This window comes from Nuphar pumila, chromosome 12, assembly GCF_984573655.1.
Source record: "Nuphar pumila chromosome 12, dmNupPumi1.hap1.1, whole genome shotgun sequence".
NCBI lineage: Eukaryota > Viridiplantae > Streptophyta > Magnoliopsida > Nymphaeales > Nymphaeaceae > Nuphar > Nuphar pumila.
Genome location: NC_143260.1, coordinates 31004919 through 31022519, shown reverse-complemented (window position 1 = coordinate 31022519; position 17601 = coordinate 31004919). Strand labels below are relative to the sequence as shown.

General features: G+C 37.3%; 1 protein-coding gene across 2 annotated transcripts; it reads left to right on the top strand.

The window, feature by feature from the left end:
* The first annotated feature begins 3858 nt into the window (after positions 1-3858).
* Positions 3859-17541, top strand: LOC149820521 (nudix hydrolase 20, chloroplastic-like). Of its 2 annotated transcripts, XM_089982541.1 has the most exons (9): positions 3859-4461; positions 5037-5101; positions 8040-8232; positions 9224-9304; positions 9724-9849; positions 13608-13687; positions 15152-15267; positions 15665-15785; positions 17030-17541. In XM_089982541.1, the coding sequence occupies exons 1-9, from the start codon at positions 4207-4209 to the stop codon at positions 17097-17099; spliced, it is 1107 nt and encodes a 368-aa protein (XP_089838667.1). In that variant the 5' UTR covers positions 3859-4206; the 3' UTR covers positions 17100-17541. The 2 variants fall into 2 exon arrangements, with proteins under 2 accessions (XP_089838667.1, XP_089838668.1); XM_089982542.1 differs by lacking the exon at positions 15665-15785 and having other exon boundaries at positions 17030-17305.
* The last annotated feature ends 60 nt before the right edge of the window (positions 17542-17601 follow it).

Sequence of the window (17601 nt, the reverse complement as noted above, 5' to 3'; positions counted from 1 at the left end):
TTTTGCTAACATAAAATAATAAAAAACAAAAAAATGTCTAGTAGGACATGTGCTACCGAACTAGTAAAAACTAATAAACTAACTGACATAAATTTTCACATCTAGAAGAGGAGGATTCTTCGTGTTTTGACTTTAGAAGGCATCAAGAATGCCTTGAACATAGAAATGCAAAATCCTAGAAAAGTTGCTTCAGAAAAAAGCAATAATGCATACATTAAATATAAAAAAACTACACTGGCTAGAACTATCATGATTACATACATGAAAGATAATCTCATTAGGGCATTCAAGGATTATCTCATTGCTAAATATATGTTTGCATTAATTTTTACAAATGATACTACCTTTGAAACTCACATTCAATTGCTTTTAGAGCAATATAATTCCTACAAAATGCAAGAGAGTAACGACGTAGTTGATCATGTGAATAAGATGCTAGTGATAACAAAGTACCTAGATTGTTGGGAATGTGATCCCAGATCATATGCAATTATTCATCATTCTGTATAGTCTAACTTCTTCATGAATAACGGTCATCATAACTCTTATGTTAACTCTAAGCATCTAACACTTGATGAGTTGCTCATTTAATTAAAAATTGAGCAACAACATATGCAACAAGACAGAAAGAGCGAATTGTATTTTGCTAGAAATGCTTCCAGTGATAGTTATGGACTTCCTAGGCACTTCCAATTTAAGAAAAAGTTATTTAAATATTTTGACAAATTTGATATGAAGAATGTCCAACATTTCGCAAACTGCAAGAAGTCGTCTCCCAAGTAAAGTGCTTTAAGTGCGGCAAACTTGAGCACTTTAAGAGGGATTGCCAAAGTCACCAAAACAACAACAGACACAACATGAATGGTGGGCAAAAGAAGAGGTGTGATATAATTTGTGTGATATTGAAGTATTTGTATGCGGACCAAAAACTTTTTGGATAGTGGGTGGTTAGACTCGAGAGCAACATGTCATATTGTCAAAAGTAAGGAAGAGGTAGTGGAGATGATGAAATACAAATCTAGGAAACATTGAGTGTACATGGAAAACAACACATATTCTGATATTATGGGTGTTGGAACATATTATATTGAAGTATCTAAAAATAATGTATTGTTGATTGATGTTCTGTTTGTGTTATCCATGCGATAGAATCTAGTGACTTTTCCTAACCTAATTAATAAGATATTTAAAGTTAGGTTTGTCCCAGGAAAAGTAACTCTGGGTAAGCATGGTCGGGTCAAGTTTGAAGAACATTTTGGCCAAGATCATAGATTATTTAAGCTTCTTGTTTCTAATATTAATAAAGTTACATCATCTTCTGCTTATATTGATATTGTTCGTAATGTTGATGTAAATGTATAGCACCAAATACTAGGACATATTAGTCTAAATAAGATGAATAAACATGTTAAACTAAATTTAATGCCTAATTTTAATAAACATTCTTTCATAGATGTGAATCATGTATATATAAAAAAATGACAAGAAAATAATTTTTAACTGATATAATTAGATCATCTGAACTATTAGAAATTATTCATACAAGTATTTGTAGACCTTTTAGGACCCAACTCATAAAAGAATACAATATTTCATAACCTTTATTAATGATTACTCAAGATACAATTATATATATCTTACAATATATAAGTCAGAGGCATTAGAGAAATTTAAAGAACATTATCAAGAAGCTAAAACCCGACTTGGAAGGAGGATTAAGGTCTAATCGAGGAGGAGAATATACTTCAAATGAATTTATTGAATATTATAAAGAAAATTGAATCAATCATCCAAACACAACACCTATAACACCTCAACAAAATAATGTGGCTGAAAGATATAATAGGGCTTTGCTTGACATGGTAAAATCCATGTTGGCTTATGCATCATTACCAAAGGTATTTTGGGAGGAAGCTATTTATACAACTATATATATTCTTAATAAGATTTCATGTAAGGTCATTGTCTATACACTCTATAAGTTATGGATTGAAAGAAAACCAAACTTTAGCCATCTATGAAGATGAGGTTCAACAACTCACATAAAAATCATAAATCGATTTAGAGATAAACTAGATAGCAAGTCTATACAATGTATATTTATTGGATATCTAAAAGAATCAAAAGGTTATAGATTTTATCATCTTGATAAGAGTTTAATTGAAAGTAGAGACACAATATTTTTGAAAGAGCAAAACATGAAACCAATCATCCTTGAAATAAATAAAGATGATTTATATGATCTCATATATGACTCTGATGATTTTTAAGAACAATTAGGTAATGATGAACCAACTGTTAGTGATCCTTCTACTTCACATTAGATACAGGTTGACCACAAAAGGTCAAGAGCTTCTCTTTCACATCTGGATGACTACTGTGTTTACCTATTAGAGAAACTATGTTACTCGATAGACTTTGATGATATGGAAGATAGCATGTCATATAGTGAGACAATTAACTCACTCGAGTCAACAGTCTAGATAAAAGCTATGGATGAGGAAATTAAGTCTATTAAGAAAAACCAAGTTTAGAAATTCACGAATCTACCTAAGGAAAGAAATTTTGTTTGATGCAAATAGATATTAAAAAAGAAATTCAAGTCCGACTCTAGTATAGAAAGATTTAAAGCTAAATTAGTAGTTAAAGGATTCTCTCAAAGATAAGGGTTTGACTATGTTGATACATATTCTCTCATTGCAAAATTTGCCTTTATAAGAATAATTTTGGTTATTGTAGCATACTATGATTTAGATCTACATTTAAAATCACATTCCTAAATGATGATCTTAAATAAACTATTTTTATAGATTGACCTTAAGGATATATTGTGAAAGGCCAAAAGAATAAAGTGTATAGGTTAAAAAAAAACCTATACAAACTTAAACAATTATCATGACAGTTGAAATTGAAGTTTCATAAGGTAATTATTATACTAAGATTCATGGCAAATAGATTTGACCATTGTGTTTATGTTTAAATTTTTTTTATGCACAAATTGTTGAAAGCTTGATTTATGCTATGTACAAGGCTTGATATCAGCTTTGTTGTAAGACTCGTTAATCACTATCGAAGTAATCTTGATTTACCTCAATGACAAGCAGTGAAAAAAATATTTATATATTTGAAAGGGACTAAAGAATTGCAATTGAGCTTTCAAAAAGATAATTTAGAACTGATTGAACATTCTGATGTTGATTTGGCTGACAACAAAGATATAGTAAATCTATTTCTGAATATATTTTTTTCTGTAGACGAAGTGCGGTTTCTTGGTCATGCAAAAATTAAGGTTGTATAGCTGAGTGTACCCAAGAAGTTGAGTATATTGCATGTAATGCTGCTACTACTTTTATTGTTTAGATAAGCCACTTCATCAGTGATTTGAAGTAGGATATAACCAACAGGCCAATACTAATTTACTATGACAATCAAGTAGCTAGTGGAGCAAGCAATTCTAAATGCAAACACATAATTGTGAAATATCATTAGATATGTCTAATTGAGATATCTAGTTGGATGAGTAAAAATGCTATATCATTGCTAAATTTTTTACACAAGATCAAAACTTCAATATTGAGAGGAAAAGCTCTCCATCATGATTTGGCTCGCATGGCCAAGTGAGATATGTTGGTGATACATGACAATTGAGCTGGTTATGTCGCTCTTCACATGCATGGATCTATGCGTTGAGGAGAGAGTAGGGTCCACTCTCATTCACTCGTGGATTCTTTAGTTATTAGGCATGTCCAAATTATGTTTTGTAAAGCTTATTGCAAAATCCTTTTGAAAATAGCATCAGATTTGATACTTATTTCTATGGGCTTATCGCTCTGTGGAGGGAGACTATTTAAGCCTCAGCCCCTGCAAAGTCATATTCGAATACGCCCTCTGTTTCTTTCGCTCTCTGCGCGAAACGACGATCCGTATCCACAGACACCAACAGGAGGGCGGAAGGTTCGAGAGAAGAGGAAAAAGGGTTAAGAGATGATTGGAGATTGTAACAGGCGGAATGACCCAATTTTGTATTATTTTTGGGTTTGATTAATAGAATGACGTCCGCCTCTTACGGTGGTTGTGGGTGACGTCTTACGGACGGTCACAGTTGATTGCATCCAACGGTTGTGAGAGAGCGGCCATCATCCGTCGTACCAGGGGATCCGTTTCCGTGGAGAACTTTCTCTCTATTGGGAGAGAAACAAGGAGGAGATGATGATGATGATGATGGTAAGTCCCGTTGGGGCACGGGACGCTCTACGTGCATGCTACCGTCTCTCTCGAACCGCTCCTGCTTGTCTCTCGAAGCCCCCATCAGCATCAGCTCGGCCTTCCCGTCATCATTATCATCATCCCAAATTCACTTGGGACGACGTTCTCCGAGTTGGGCAGGCGGAGCATTGGCCCAACGAAACTCCCGGTCTCCTCGGCTACGCTCACAAGGTCCATAACTGCAACCGCGGCTCGGTAAAGACCAAATCTCTCTCTCTCTCTCTCTCTCTCTCTCTCTCTCTCTCTCTCTCTCTCTCTCTCTCTCTCATGCTTCGCCCCCAATTTCTCACATCTTCGTTCCTTCGCCTACGTCACATGGACACGCCCAAAGGGACGTGGGACACACCGTTTTTGTGCATAGTAGCATATAGGGGGGACACAGCACGGGCATAAGTTGAAGTATCCCCGTGACACAGTCCTACGTTGGAGGGGTGGATCTTCATCTCCCCCCTCGTTGGAACTGTTCGTCTCAGGCTCGATTCGCGACTCGTGTCGAGCTACGGGGCAGAATCAAGAGGTTCTGGACTTGCCCACATGTTCTGGATTTCACAATTCGGTACGGGAGAGCCCAATGTCTCAAAGAAGCAGTGATTTGAGTTAGTTTGTTGTCCCTTAAAATCGGAATGCTCTTTCACCATTTTCCTCAGCTTTTGTTGTTTCTGTTTCTACATCAGCCTGTAATGATAGATAGCTGCTAAACGGAGAATTTTTGGTTTAGTGATTTGTGGTTTTGGTTTATTGACCAAATTTTTTGCATTTTTGACTTGTAGGAATTGCAGTCTGAATTCCTACCCTTCATTATTGGGGACCAAGTTGTTGGATATATCCATCCTTGGTAAGCTTTCTGATTGCATTTATTATCAATAATGATTGTTGAGTTCTATGAGAGCTTTTTTCTTGGATTAACATTGCAGGGCCTGATATATTGGAGTAATCAAACTTATTTCTCGTTCATGTAATGATTCATCACGGTTTATGTAATATAAATATATCCAGAATGTCTCTCATCTGTCACCTGTTTTTGTATACCTGCATGATGGCTTGAGGTTGACCAATTCATTATTCAAGATTCTTCATTCACTATATTTCCAGATTCCTTCTGCAGCTGATAGGATCATCTTTGTTCACGTAGAATCAATGTGCAGAAATGCACGACTTTTATAAGAAAAATAGTACATACGCGGTTGTGATAGGATATTAATGAAACTTTTGGTGACAACAAAATACTAATAGTTTACTACTATGATAATTGCTATGAAAACGTTAATAGACCTACAAGTTTTTGTTGATACAATTTATGGTTGAATCATCTTCTCATTTTCATGTAAATATAAATTTGTTAAAAATTGAATGTTGTAGGACGCTACACTACATGGAGCGTTATGTCACATAGGTCCAGTGCAGATACATAGGAGCAGGGATCCAGGGAGAGGCTATGTGCCATAGCCAATCACATGATAGCATTTCATGTGGAGCCTGCGTAAATGTGGGTCCCATGCAATGTTGTCATGTCATTGGCTATGGCACTTAGCCATGTCACTTAACTGCTCATTTGATCTCAATTTGATACATAGGTTGCCACACGAGAATTTCTAAAAGTACAGTTATGAGGGTATGATATATATATATATATATATATATATATATATATATATATATATATATATATATATATATATATATATATATATATATGGAAGGGAGACCATTCAACCAAAGGAAGGTCCAAAATCTACAACCGATGATAATTGACGACATTCCTTCTCTAACGATCATGTTTTTCATCGATCGGACTTTACATATTGGATTTTTATCATTCATTAAGTGAGCATCATGTTTTGGATTATGAACTTTTGATGTATAAATGTGTTTTTGAAAGCGCTAAAAATCAACGGCCTACAATACTTTGTAAAGTTTTAAATGCATTGCCAGCCATCGATTTTTCACATTTCGAAAAACTTGCCTATATGTCGTAAAAGTTCAGTTATGAGGGTATGGCTTATATATATATATATGGGAGGGAGACTATCCAACCAAAGGAAGGTCCAAAATCTACAACCGATGATAATCAACGACATTCCTTCTCTAATGATTGAGTTTTTCATCTATTGGACTTTACATATTTGATTTTTATCATTCATTTAGTGAGCGACATGTTTTGGATTATGATTTTTTATGTTTAGATGTGTTTTTAAAGCGCTAAAAATCAACGGCCTACAATACTTTGTAAAGTTTTAAATGCATTGAGAGCCATCAAATTTTCACGTTTCGAAAAACTTGCCTATATGTCGTAAAGTCTTTGTGTAAAACATATTTATTACTAAATAAATTATAAAGAACAAATATATGAGGTCCAATTAATGAGAGGCTCAAGCATTGGAGTAAGTTGTCTGATCGTTGTTGGTTGTAGATTTTGGACCTTTTGTTGGATGGTCATATATATATGGGTGCTTCTATGGTGGTACACACTTGATTTGCATAGATCTAAGCTTCAAATGTAAAATCTAACCTTTGGATAATGTTTAACATGTTCTATTTACTATCTTCATGTATTAAAGTTGACTAAAATATGATATTGTATACCATTTCTAGAATTATGAGCCATTGATTTTCACTATCTCAAAAATAAGATCTTATGATGTATTAAACATGATAAAACATTGTAACATGATAAATAAACCATGCTAAACACATATGTATGCTTGGATCTACCATTTGATGGCTCGATCCATACAAACAAAAGTGTGTACCACCATAAGGTATCATGGTACAAAACCACCTTATATTTTCCATATATATATATTGAAATGGGTCGGTGCTAAACCATAGCTAAAGCATGCTGATCATCCATCACGCTCATTGATGGACGGTCAACATGCAAAAAAAAAATCACATCGAAAACCCTTTACTAGTGCACTAAAAGCGCCAGTAAAGGTCCTGCTAAAGGTTTGGGACCTTTAGTGGTGCTTTTAGTGCGCCACTAAAGACCTTTTTCAAATATGCACTTGGCTTTTAGTGGCGCACTAAAAGCGCTAATAAAGGTCCCTGACCTTTAGCAGGACCTTTATTGGCGCTTTTAGTGTGCCACTAAAGGTCTTTTTGCCTAAAAATCATATTTTTGACATGATTTTTATTTTTTTGTAAACTGACCGTCCATCAATGCGCGCGATGGACGGTCAATGCACTTTAGCTACGATTTAGCACCAATGTGGTTTAGCACAGACCCATTACTATATATATATATATATATATATATATATATATAGAGAGAGAGAGAGAGAGAGAGAGAGAGAGAGAAAGGGAGAAAACAACCCTTGTATTACCTGTTTGCATAATATTCAGTCTATGTCACACGGACTCTTCTAACAGGGCACCGCACCCGCGTGGGTGCGGGTGCGACACTTGGACACAACTTCCTTTATGTTAGGTGAAGTCAACAACACTGAGGCCCATTTCTATCCAAAAGTAGATTCAGTTAACACTAATCAAGTCCATTTTTATATATTATATATATAAATACATAAATGCACACAAATACACGTAGTGTTAACTTAAAACTGTTAAAAATTATATATATATATATATATATATATATATATATATATATATATATATATATATATATCCTTCCCGCACCCCTGCACCCAAGCTTTTTTAAAGTGCTGCACCGCCGCATCCGCACCTGCACCCGCACCTATGTGACATAGCATTCAGTTGATCTGTCGCTTGAGTGTGGAAAGAGCGAAATTAACTTGGCTACCAATTTAGTGCAGTATTGTGGACCATTTGAAGAAGTTTCCAGATGTTTTCTCTCTTGCACATTATGATGATGATGATGATGGTAACATTGCTAATAGCTATGTGACACTACATTCATCACTTAGATCACCAGAGGATAGGACAGAGGCTGTGGGTGACACCATCAAATGTTTAGGTGAAGGAATCGTTCCAGGTATACGCAACGAGGTATCTTCTGTTTCCCACCATGGTTTGTTCTGTATGCCATATTTCTTCAAGTTCCATACAGTTATTTGAATGCTACTTGGTTGTTGGACTGTTACTTCTATGTTTGTCTGTATCAAATATCATCAGCACAAATGGTTTGCATTAGTGCAGCTAGTTTTGACATGATTAGCTTGGTACTTGTTGCTTGCATTGATTGTCTCAATGATCAGGGGTTTGAGTCACCAAAATTTTCTTCAAGAAACTGGATGCGTAAAAGTCCTATAGAAAATGTCAATATGCTACAATGAAAGTATCAATATGGTTATAATTGATGTTACTTTTCCTGGTATATGAAGGGGACATGTTTTGCAGGTCTTATTGCATTGCTCATCATCCATTTTGTCAGCCTAAATGATTTTGTTTTCTTTAAAGAAAAAAAAATAAGAAATGTTTAGGATGTTTAAAACATGATTTGAGGAATTGGCCAGTTAACTTGTGACTGGGTGCTTATTCTTAACTTATCCAGGTTGCAAGTTGACTGTCATAATGATTCCATATCTGTCTTGCCATTGACTTGGAACACTTTACCCAGGCCTCTTAATTGTTTGATCAATTGCAGCCAGTGGCCAAACCATTGCACACTGCATCTCCAGTTTTGAAGTGGACTTGGAAGCAGATAAACCTCTCAAAATTTTGGGACTGTCTACCTGAAATCATGATCCTCAAGTTCCATATGGGAGCAATATTTTCTGAAATCAGTTGGATTTGTGAGCTTGTTTAGATAGGGTTTTGATGTGTGAAACATGGTTCTTTTTTTCATGCCATTATCACATATTTTGACTAGTGATTAAGGTCTTAAGTGAATCTATGTGCCTTAAACTTAATGATCATTAGTCATTACTGTATAATAGATTCAAAATGTGGCATTTATGTTGATATTCTGAAAATATATCATGTGTCCTGTTTGGATTCTCCATTTAGTCCTTATTGTGTTGTCACTATTGCCAATCAGTTATACCCTGTAACTTCAGCATTTGGGATGCCAATCTTCTTCTCTCTGGAGCGCGCTGCTGCCCCTTTATTTGGCATTAAGGTTTGTAATTTCAAATTTTGATAGTGCCATTGGCTTACAAATGAAAAGGGAAATTATGGTTGGTTATTCATCATCTTGTTGTTGCTTATGGAGGTTCTTATCATCAAGACAATGACATGCAATTAGCAACAATTGCTGGGATATCCCTTTAAACACTAATGCTAGGACTTCACTCAAAGAAAATTGTTGTTTCTGGACATTGATAGTGTTGAACACCCAGTGTTAGTGTTCGTGACGGATCATTGAACAAGATATGTGTTGCCTCAGATACATGTCACACTTATAAATATTTCTTAGCTATACACCATTTTTCCCGTCCAGTTTTTTTATTTAGTTCTGTGTCTCTTTTGGATTATTCTCTAGAGCAACTTATACTCATAGTTGCAACACTGGCTGCTTTATTTTTTGCATTTCTGAAGGCCTATGGTGTCCATATGAATGGCTACGTAGAGAAAGAAGGAGAAAAGTTCCTTTGGATTGGAAAAAGAAGCAACCTGAAGCCCACTTTTCCAGGCATGCTTGATCATCTTGTTGCGGGGGGACTGGTGAGTAGTTTTGTTTTTTGGTGTTAACTGTCACATAGCAACTGGCAGAAGCACACGTAATTTCTGATGCATTGATGCATTCATATACATGCTTATACAGAGATATGTGTCCATGTCATTATAACATGTAATTGTTGCATGAATAAATTAAAAATGCACAAAGAAATAAGGAGTTCCCCAAATTTTAAACAAAAAGGGGGTGAATGATAAAATTAAGCAACTTTCATTTGGCTGCACTAACCTGTATGTCTGAAATGAGTGAGTCTGATATTCTTGAAATTGTTTTGAATAATCATGTCTAACTGCTGCAATCTTCATGAAATTTTTGGTTTCATCCTTTTTCTTCGTATCATTCAGTTACTATGTCACATGGGTGCGGGTGCGACACAGGTGCTGCGCAATTTAAAAAATTTTGGACACGGGGACTCGGCTATATATATATATATCCGGACCCGACCCGGATCCGGACCGGGTTACCATTTCGACCCGGACCCGATTTAGGTACTTTTAATACCCCCTCCCCGTGCTTATTTAAAGCACGTAGGGGAGGGTTTGCATTACGCAAAACCCTCCAGCTTCTCTTTTCTCTCTCCCCATCGCCCGACCTTCCCCCCCTCTCGCCGCTCCCTCTCCCTCTCCTCCCTCTGTGCCCTCGCCGGAAGAGCCTTCCCGGAGCTCTCTCCCTCTCTGCCTCCCTCTTCTCTCTCGAACCCACCCTCTCCTGAGCCCTTGCCGAAGCCCCGTCTTGCCGGCAAGCTCAGTCAGACGAGCACCTCTCACCTCCCGTTCTCTCCTCGAGCAACCTCGATTTCCTCTCTCTATCCTTCCGTTCGTTTCCTCCCCTATGCGCACCTCGCCTGCCGGAGACCCACCTTCCCCAGCAACCCCACGCCGGCGACCGCCCTCTTCCACGGCGATGACCCCCCTTTCGCCGACTCCTTTTTCAGGTAATCCCCAACCCCTCTCTTCTTCTCCTGTTGTTTTCTTCTGCTTCTGTTTTCTTCTTTTCTTCATATTTCTTCATCTTCTTCGTCTTCTTCACGGCAGGACGACAGGGGTTTTGCCCCTGTCGCCTGTTACTTCTGGCTGGCGGGGGCAAAGCCCCTGCCGCCTTTGCATTTTCGGTCAGCAGGGTACAAACCCCTGCCCCCACCTCGCTATCTCTTTCTTCTTTTTCGCAGTGGAGGGGTCGAGCCCCTCCCTGCCACCTATGTTAAGTCGGTCGGCAAGGGATTTGGCCCCTGCCTCTTGCTTTTCGGCAGGCCGGCAGGGGCAACGCCCCCTGCCGCCTGTGCTTAGTCGGTCGACAGTCTTCTTCTTCTCCTTCCCTCGTCCTTTTTTGTTCGTCGGCGGCCTGGCTCCCTTCTAGTAAATCCCAACCCCCCTCCCCCCCCTCCTAGTCTCCTGGCTCGCTGGAGACGCCGGCAGAAGGTCGCCGACCTCCTGCCTCCCCTCTCCCAGGTGCGTTGACCGAGTCCACCCCGTGTCTGCACCCGTGTCTGGGCGTGTCGACGCGGGTGCGTCGACCCCCCTAGACGAGTCTGTGTGACATAGTTCAGTTATTTATGTAGTCCCTTAAGTCACACTGATATGCTTAAAAAAGTAATTGGTAGCATGGATTGAATTCCATTAGTAATGCCAGGATTTGGTGAATTCTGCTATGCAAGTATAACTGGATAAGATCACAAATGTTTATCCTTACAATTACTCCCTTTAGTTGCTTTTTGTTTATTGTTTCACTAGATACGTGGTTTGCTATATATACAGGGTTGTCCTGATTGTTTTCTTGGATATATCTTATCCTGAATTAAGACTCACGGTGTGGGATATATAAGCTTTTTTTTTCCTTTTTATGAGAAATTTCTGGGGGATTATGGGCCCCCTTCCATTCATTAATGTAGAATATACCAATTATATATGATCTCCAGACTTAGGGAGCCAGAATACAGCACTTTCCCAACTTGGTTAAGATGTAAAAGATGAGAGAGCACTAGTCGAGAGTTCCTATACATGGTTTAGAAACATTATATTCATTAACGAATTTGATGATCAAGTGGATACACCTTCTGCCTCCCTCCTTTGAAGTTTGAATTGCAGCTCTCATCCTTCTGCAAGTAGGTTGAGATCATGAAAATATCTTAACTTGTCAATTCATACTACAGATTTAATTTATCCACAATGTTCACAACAATGATCTAAACTTAAGAGTTAGCCTTGTCATATTGTCATCATCACCATCACCATCATCAAGCCTTATCCCAACTACATGGGGTTGGCAGCCTTGTCATATTGTGAGATTTATTATTTGGACGATCAGATGAGATAGGTCAATGATAAAGTTTCACTCACATAACCAATAGATTCGAACCAAATATCATTGGGAGGACTCTTGCAATACCCTTAACTCAAAATATATTATCTGAGGATTCTTGCCTTCATGGATTCTTAAAGACGGGGGCGGGTATCGAGCACAGTGCGGGTACATCGCGGTTCGGGTCTTGCACTGCACCGGGTAACTCTCTCTCTCTCTCTCTCTCTCTCGGCAACTGCAAGGTCACTTGAGAGAGAGAGAGAGAGGTAAACCAGAGGGGTTGGGGGGGAGGGGAAAACGAGAGAGAGAGAGCGGGGGTTACCTACCTTGTATCGGGTCCTCCTCCTCCATATCTCTATCAAGAGAGAGGTAGTGGGAATGGGATTAAATAACCCCTTCCCTTTTAGATTTTTCCAAACACACACACACACACATATTTTTAAAACACCCTCTTATTTAAAAAAAAGGTCATTTTACCCTTTCTTCATCTTTTACATTTAAAATGTTATTATTTTTTCCTTTCATTTGAAAATGTTATTATATATATATATATATATAGTCGTGTCCCCATACCCACATTTTTTGAACTTTCCATGTCGTACCCTCCATACCCACGCCCATACCCAGTTGACATAGGCTTATTCAGCTTCAGCCATTTGAGCATTGAAACCATTTAGATCAGGTTGAATTGAACTTTGTGGGATGAGTGCCAACTCGCTAGTCCATCTCTTGATTTTTTCTTTGTTGAGATTCTTTAGGTTAGAAATCATAAGATATAATGTCAAAAGAACTCAAAGAGATAGGCCTACTGCCTGCCTAACAAGTTTGTATGTTGATTTGGGTCATATAACAGTTGATGGCATTAAAATTTTGTGGAAAATGGGTATTTTCTTCCCTTGTTAATTTTGGATAGTATGGATACTATAATTTTGTATACACCATGTAGAAAATAAAACACTTCATTTCATATACTGAATTTCATCATATAGTTTCATTTCTTTCATACTTTTCATGAGCCTAAGATTCAGATAAAGACAGAGCAGGTGGGTGGGTGTGCCTTTCTACAATGAAAGATAGGTGTGTGTGTGTGTGTGTGTGTGTGTGCAGCCAAAAACAGGCATTGTGCATGCACACACACACACACACAGCTGTCTCCAACTGATATTCAATAGCAGCAAGATAACAAAGGAGGTGATCAATAATCATATTGATCATCATCCCATTTTTATCTTATGTACTTCTATTGATTCCATAACTTACATCAGCCTGCAGCAAGCTAAACACATAACTGTGTGTCCCGTGTATGTGTGTAAACTGCCTATTGTACTTACAACCTGTATGCCCATTTATATTTTTATTCTGGAAAAATTAGCATTATTTATATTAAGTGTAATTTGTGTTTGTTTCAGTTTTCATAAATCGATATTGAAGAGCGTTGTTATTGCAGCCATATGGAATCACTTGCAAAGATAATCTTCTGAAAGAATGTGAGGAGGAGGCAGGAATTCCAAGGAATATTGCTAATGTGTATGTTTCTTCACCATGATTTATCTTGCTGACCTCCTTTTTCGGCTCCAAAAACACCTTCAGCTGGAATTTAGAATGGCACTTGGAACAGAAATCTAAAATGAATTTAGAAAATTAACCTTTCTTATCATGGACCTCAGTGATGTGAAAATGAGACCATTTGGTTCCATTTGGAGATAAAAATTAACATAGTTCAGAGAAGATCCTAAGAAATCATGTGATATAGATCAAGAATTCCATTCCTAAAAGAATACTAATAAGCCCTGACTAGAAAGACTATATTTAAAGAGTCTTCGTATGACTATAATACTCTTGCCCTCATCATTGGTCCTTGAAGCTATCAGTCCAAAGCATCATTTTAAATTGGCTTGAATCTTACATTGTTAAGTGGCAAAGTAGAGTTTATAATGAAAAGCATAATTGCATGTATTTATTCTTTTACTATGTCAAACTTGATGCTTTTTTTGAATTTAGGGCACGGCCTTGGATATTGGCTTTGTGATAATAACTGAAGGGATTGCGAGAATTTAAAGTTAACTGGCTTTTCTGGAAAATCTCAGTATAAAAAATAAAAATAATAATAAGAAATGCAGAAAATGACAAATTTGTATAGAAATGAATTTTTCAGGAAAATATCATGGCAACTATCATTCTGAGCCTTAGATTTACAGCAATATTTTGAATTTTGAATTTTGAAAAATCCTCTAAAAGAGTACTAAATTAGAAAGAAAATGTTGATATTCGTGACTATGATTTAGATAGATTTGGCCAAGCCACACTTGCATGGTTTTTCAGGATCTGGTTTGGTTTATGCATCCAAACAATGTCCATAATGTTTAAAAATAAACATAGACAAGAAAAAAGCTATTTATAAATGCATCCAAATGCCACCTTAGTAAAGATCGGAAAATAAAATAGGACACAAGATTTCTATTTCAAGTAAACATTTAAGATTACTCTAGTTATATGAGATTTAAGCTTGTGTCAGATTCTAGAAATTGCAGAGATAGTCGGTTATAGTTAAATATGTTTGTCTTTCTATAGACAGATTGATCTATTACATTGCTGGATCACATAATAGCTTACATTCCGTTCTCGAGTTTTGGTGGGTTTAGAAGAGGATGAAATTGTCTATTATGTTATGGTACAGATAGGTTGTTAGACCATTCAGTTGTACTTAATATTTTATATGGTGAGCTATGTCACACAGATAGTACATTTTGGCCCCCGTATCATGCCCCCTTATACACTAGTCATATTGAAAACTACATAAAAATGGTTGTATACCCGTATCCGCAGCCATATCTATGACATAGATGGTGAGAGATTTGCCAAGTACAGCAAAAAACTATCCTTTATGATTGGAAAAGGTGTTGGAAACGTCCCTGAACCATTTATGTCTTACTCGTTTTTAATATTTTATTGCAACAATGTTAATTCCTTTCTGACTGATTGATCTCGCAGAGCTGTTGCAGCTGGTGCTGTCTCATATATGGACATCGATGGATATAGGTTTAAGAGAGATGTTCTTTTCTGCTATGATTTGAAGCTTCCTGATGATTTTGTTCCAAACAATCAAGGTAAATGTCTTCTCACTCTTTGTTGTTCCACACTAAAGAATCACTTGTGAACGTGAAAGACTTGGAGATTCCCAAAAATGAGTAACCCTCATTCAAATCCTTATAGGATTTTTGCCATAAACTTCTAAAATGAAACATTGTCATTTCATGGTTCACTGTTTATTTTGAACTCAATCTGATTTTCTCGATTAAACCTAGCACACACATTAATTGACTCTCTCTCTCAACATTGATTGTCAATATGAAGGCATATTAGTAAATCTATAAATATTATAATTACATGCATAGTTTATTGAGAGATGTTACTACTTATATCATCTTTTCATTAATCTGACTATAGCTACAATCATATCTTGATTTGCATGTTCCCTAAAAGTACAACCCATTTCATATGCAGATGGAGAGGTTAGTGACTTCAAACTCATCCGGGTGGCCCAGGTTGCTAATATCATTCAAAGAACAGAATTTTTCAAGCCAAATTGTTCGGTGGTTATCATTGATTTCTTGTTCCGCCATGGGTATGATTTTATCCAGTTTATTGTAACTTCGGTACCTAATCTGAGATGTAGGTACATAAATACAGCCTGAGCCCCTTGTCTCAAAAAAAAAAGGAACCCTGAGCCCTGAGCTGCACAAACTGTAGCCGCTCAGTGCATTGTTAACCCAAACTGTTTTCTCATAGACAGGAACATGTACTGGGCCAAAGTTGATATCCCATTTACTATCAGGTTACTTTGTGACTTGGAAGTAGGCATGCACAGGAGCCGAGTTTGAGCCAAGCCTGGGCTGTTCGAACTCTTCTCGCTTCAAAATGCACATGTTCAAGCTCGGCTCAGATTGAACAGCATTGTCTAGACTCGGCTTGGCTTCGAGTTCAAGCCAAGCTTGACCGTTTCCAAAAAGTTTTTACTGGTAAAGGGTTCTGAAAAGGTGGGATTGATGCCCAATCTCTCCGAACAGTTTACAAATGACCCACCATCATGCCAGACTGTATATTGTGTTTATTATGACCCAGAAAAACTTACGCATACTAAAAAAACCCTAGATTATTGTACAGACAAAGTTTACAAGGCATGAAATTTGAACTCAGCACCTTTTGAGGAAGAGACTAACGCCCTACCCATTAAGAAAACGACTTTCTGGTTTTATCTTTCAAACATATTATATATATACTTTTATGCGAGCTTAATCGAGTTCAGCGACTTAATCAAGCCTGGCTCGTTTATGCATACTGATCCTGGACCTGTGTTCAAGCTCGGCTCATTTATGTGCACAGACGAGCTCAAGCTAGCTCGGTTCATTGTGCATCCCTACTTGGAAGTTGATCCTAACCCAGACTCCCAAATTGATACTACGATTTGAAAGTTTGGTTGTTTCAAGAAACTAGATTTTTAAGCTCTTGCTTTTTATCTCTTCCTCTTTCAGCAAAACCATTACAACATATCGTTTCTTTCAAGAAACGTGATTTTTAATCTCTTTTTCAGCAAAGCCATCACAACATATCATTTATTTTGCACGTAAGCTTCACATTTCTGTATCATATCATGTTTATCTCCAGAAAAAGAGTATATGGCTACAATTATTAGTGTATTGGTTCGCATCACATGAAAGCGAAATTCATGAACACCAATGTCTCTGCCACAATTACAGAAAAACTGCTGCTCATGAACTTGATCGTGTTTTGAGAACTGCAGTGCAGTTATTTGTTTCTTATTATTTCACTTTTTCTTTTCTTTTCATGCTATGTGATTGCTTTATGCAGGTTCATCACTCCAGACGATCATGGTTACTTGGAGCTGCTCCAGAGCTTGAGACGTGGACAGTGCGCCTGATTGTTTACCATTTCATATTTCCTTTGCTTCTCAACATGCAACTACAGAATGGGGTTGTTGACACTGCAGCTAGCTTCAATTGGTTAGGGCAGCCATTGGCTGTTGCTCTGATTATTAGGCTAACAGTAAGAAAATCTTTATAAGAAATTCATCTAACATTTGTGATATTTTGATAGTGGAGCTCTGGATTTAATAAGCTTGGCACACTCATGCAACTTAAATAAGCCTGTGGCGCATTCACTAATCTTGAAGATGTTCATGATATGCCACCCACTGCTTGCCATGGTTTTGGAATTTGGACAAGATTTTGTGATGGTCATTCTCTTGCATTCCGGGTGTAATCGATCTGGTTTCTACATTCGTTGGGCTCTTATATGATGTAGAACAGGTTTCTTTGCATTAGTAGTATTCATAAGTCAATATTCTGTTCCAGTATTGAATCACAGTTGCTCAAATTCCCAAGGGTGATGACTGCCTGGAAAGTTCAGAAGAGATGGTTGTT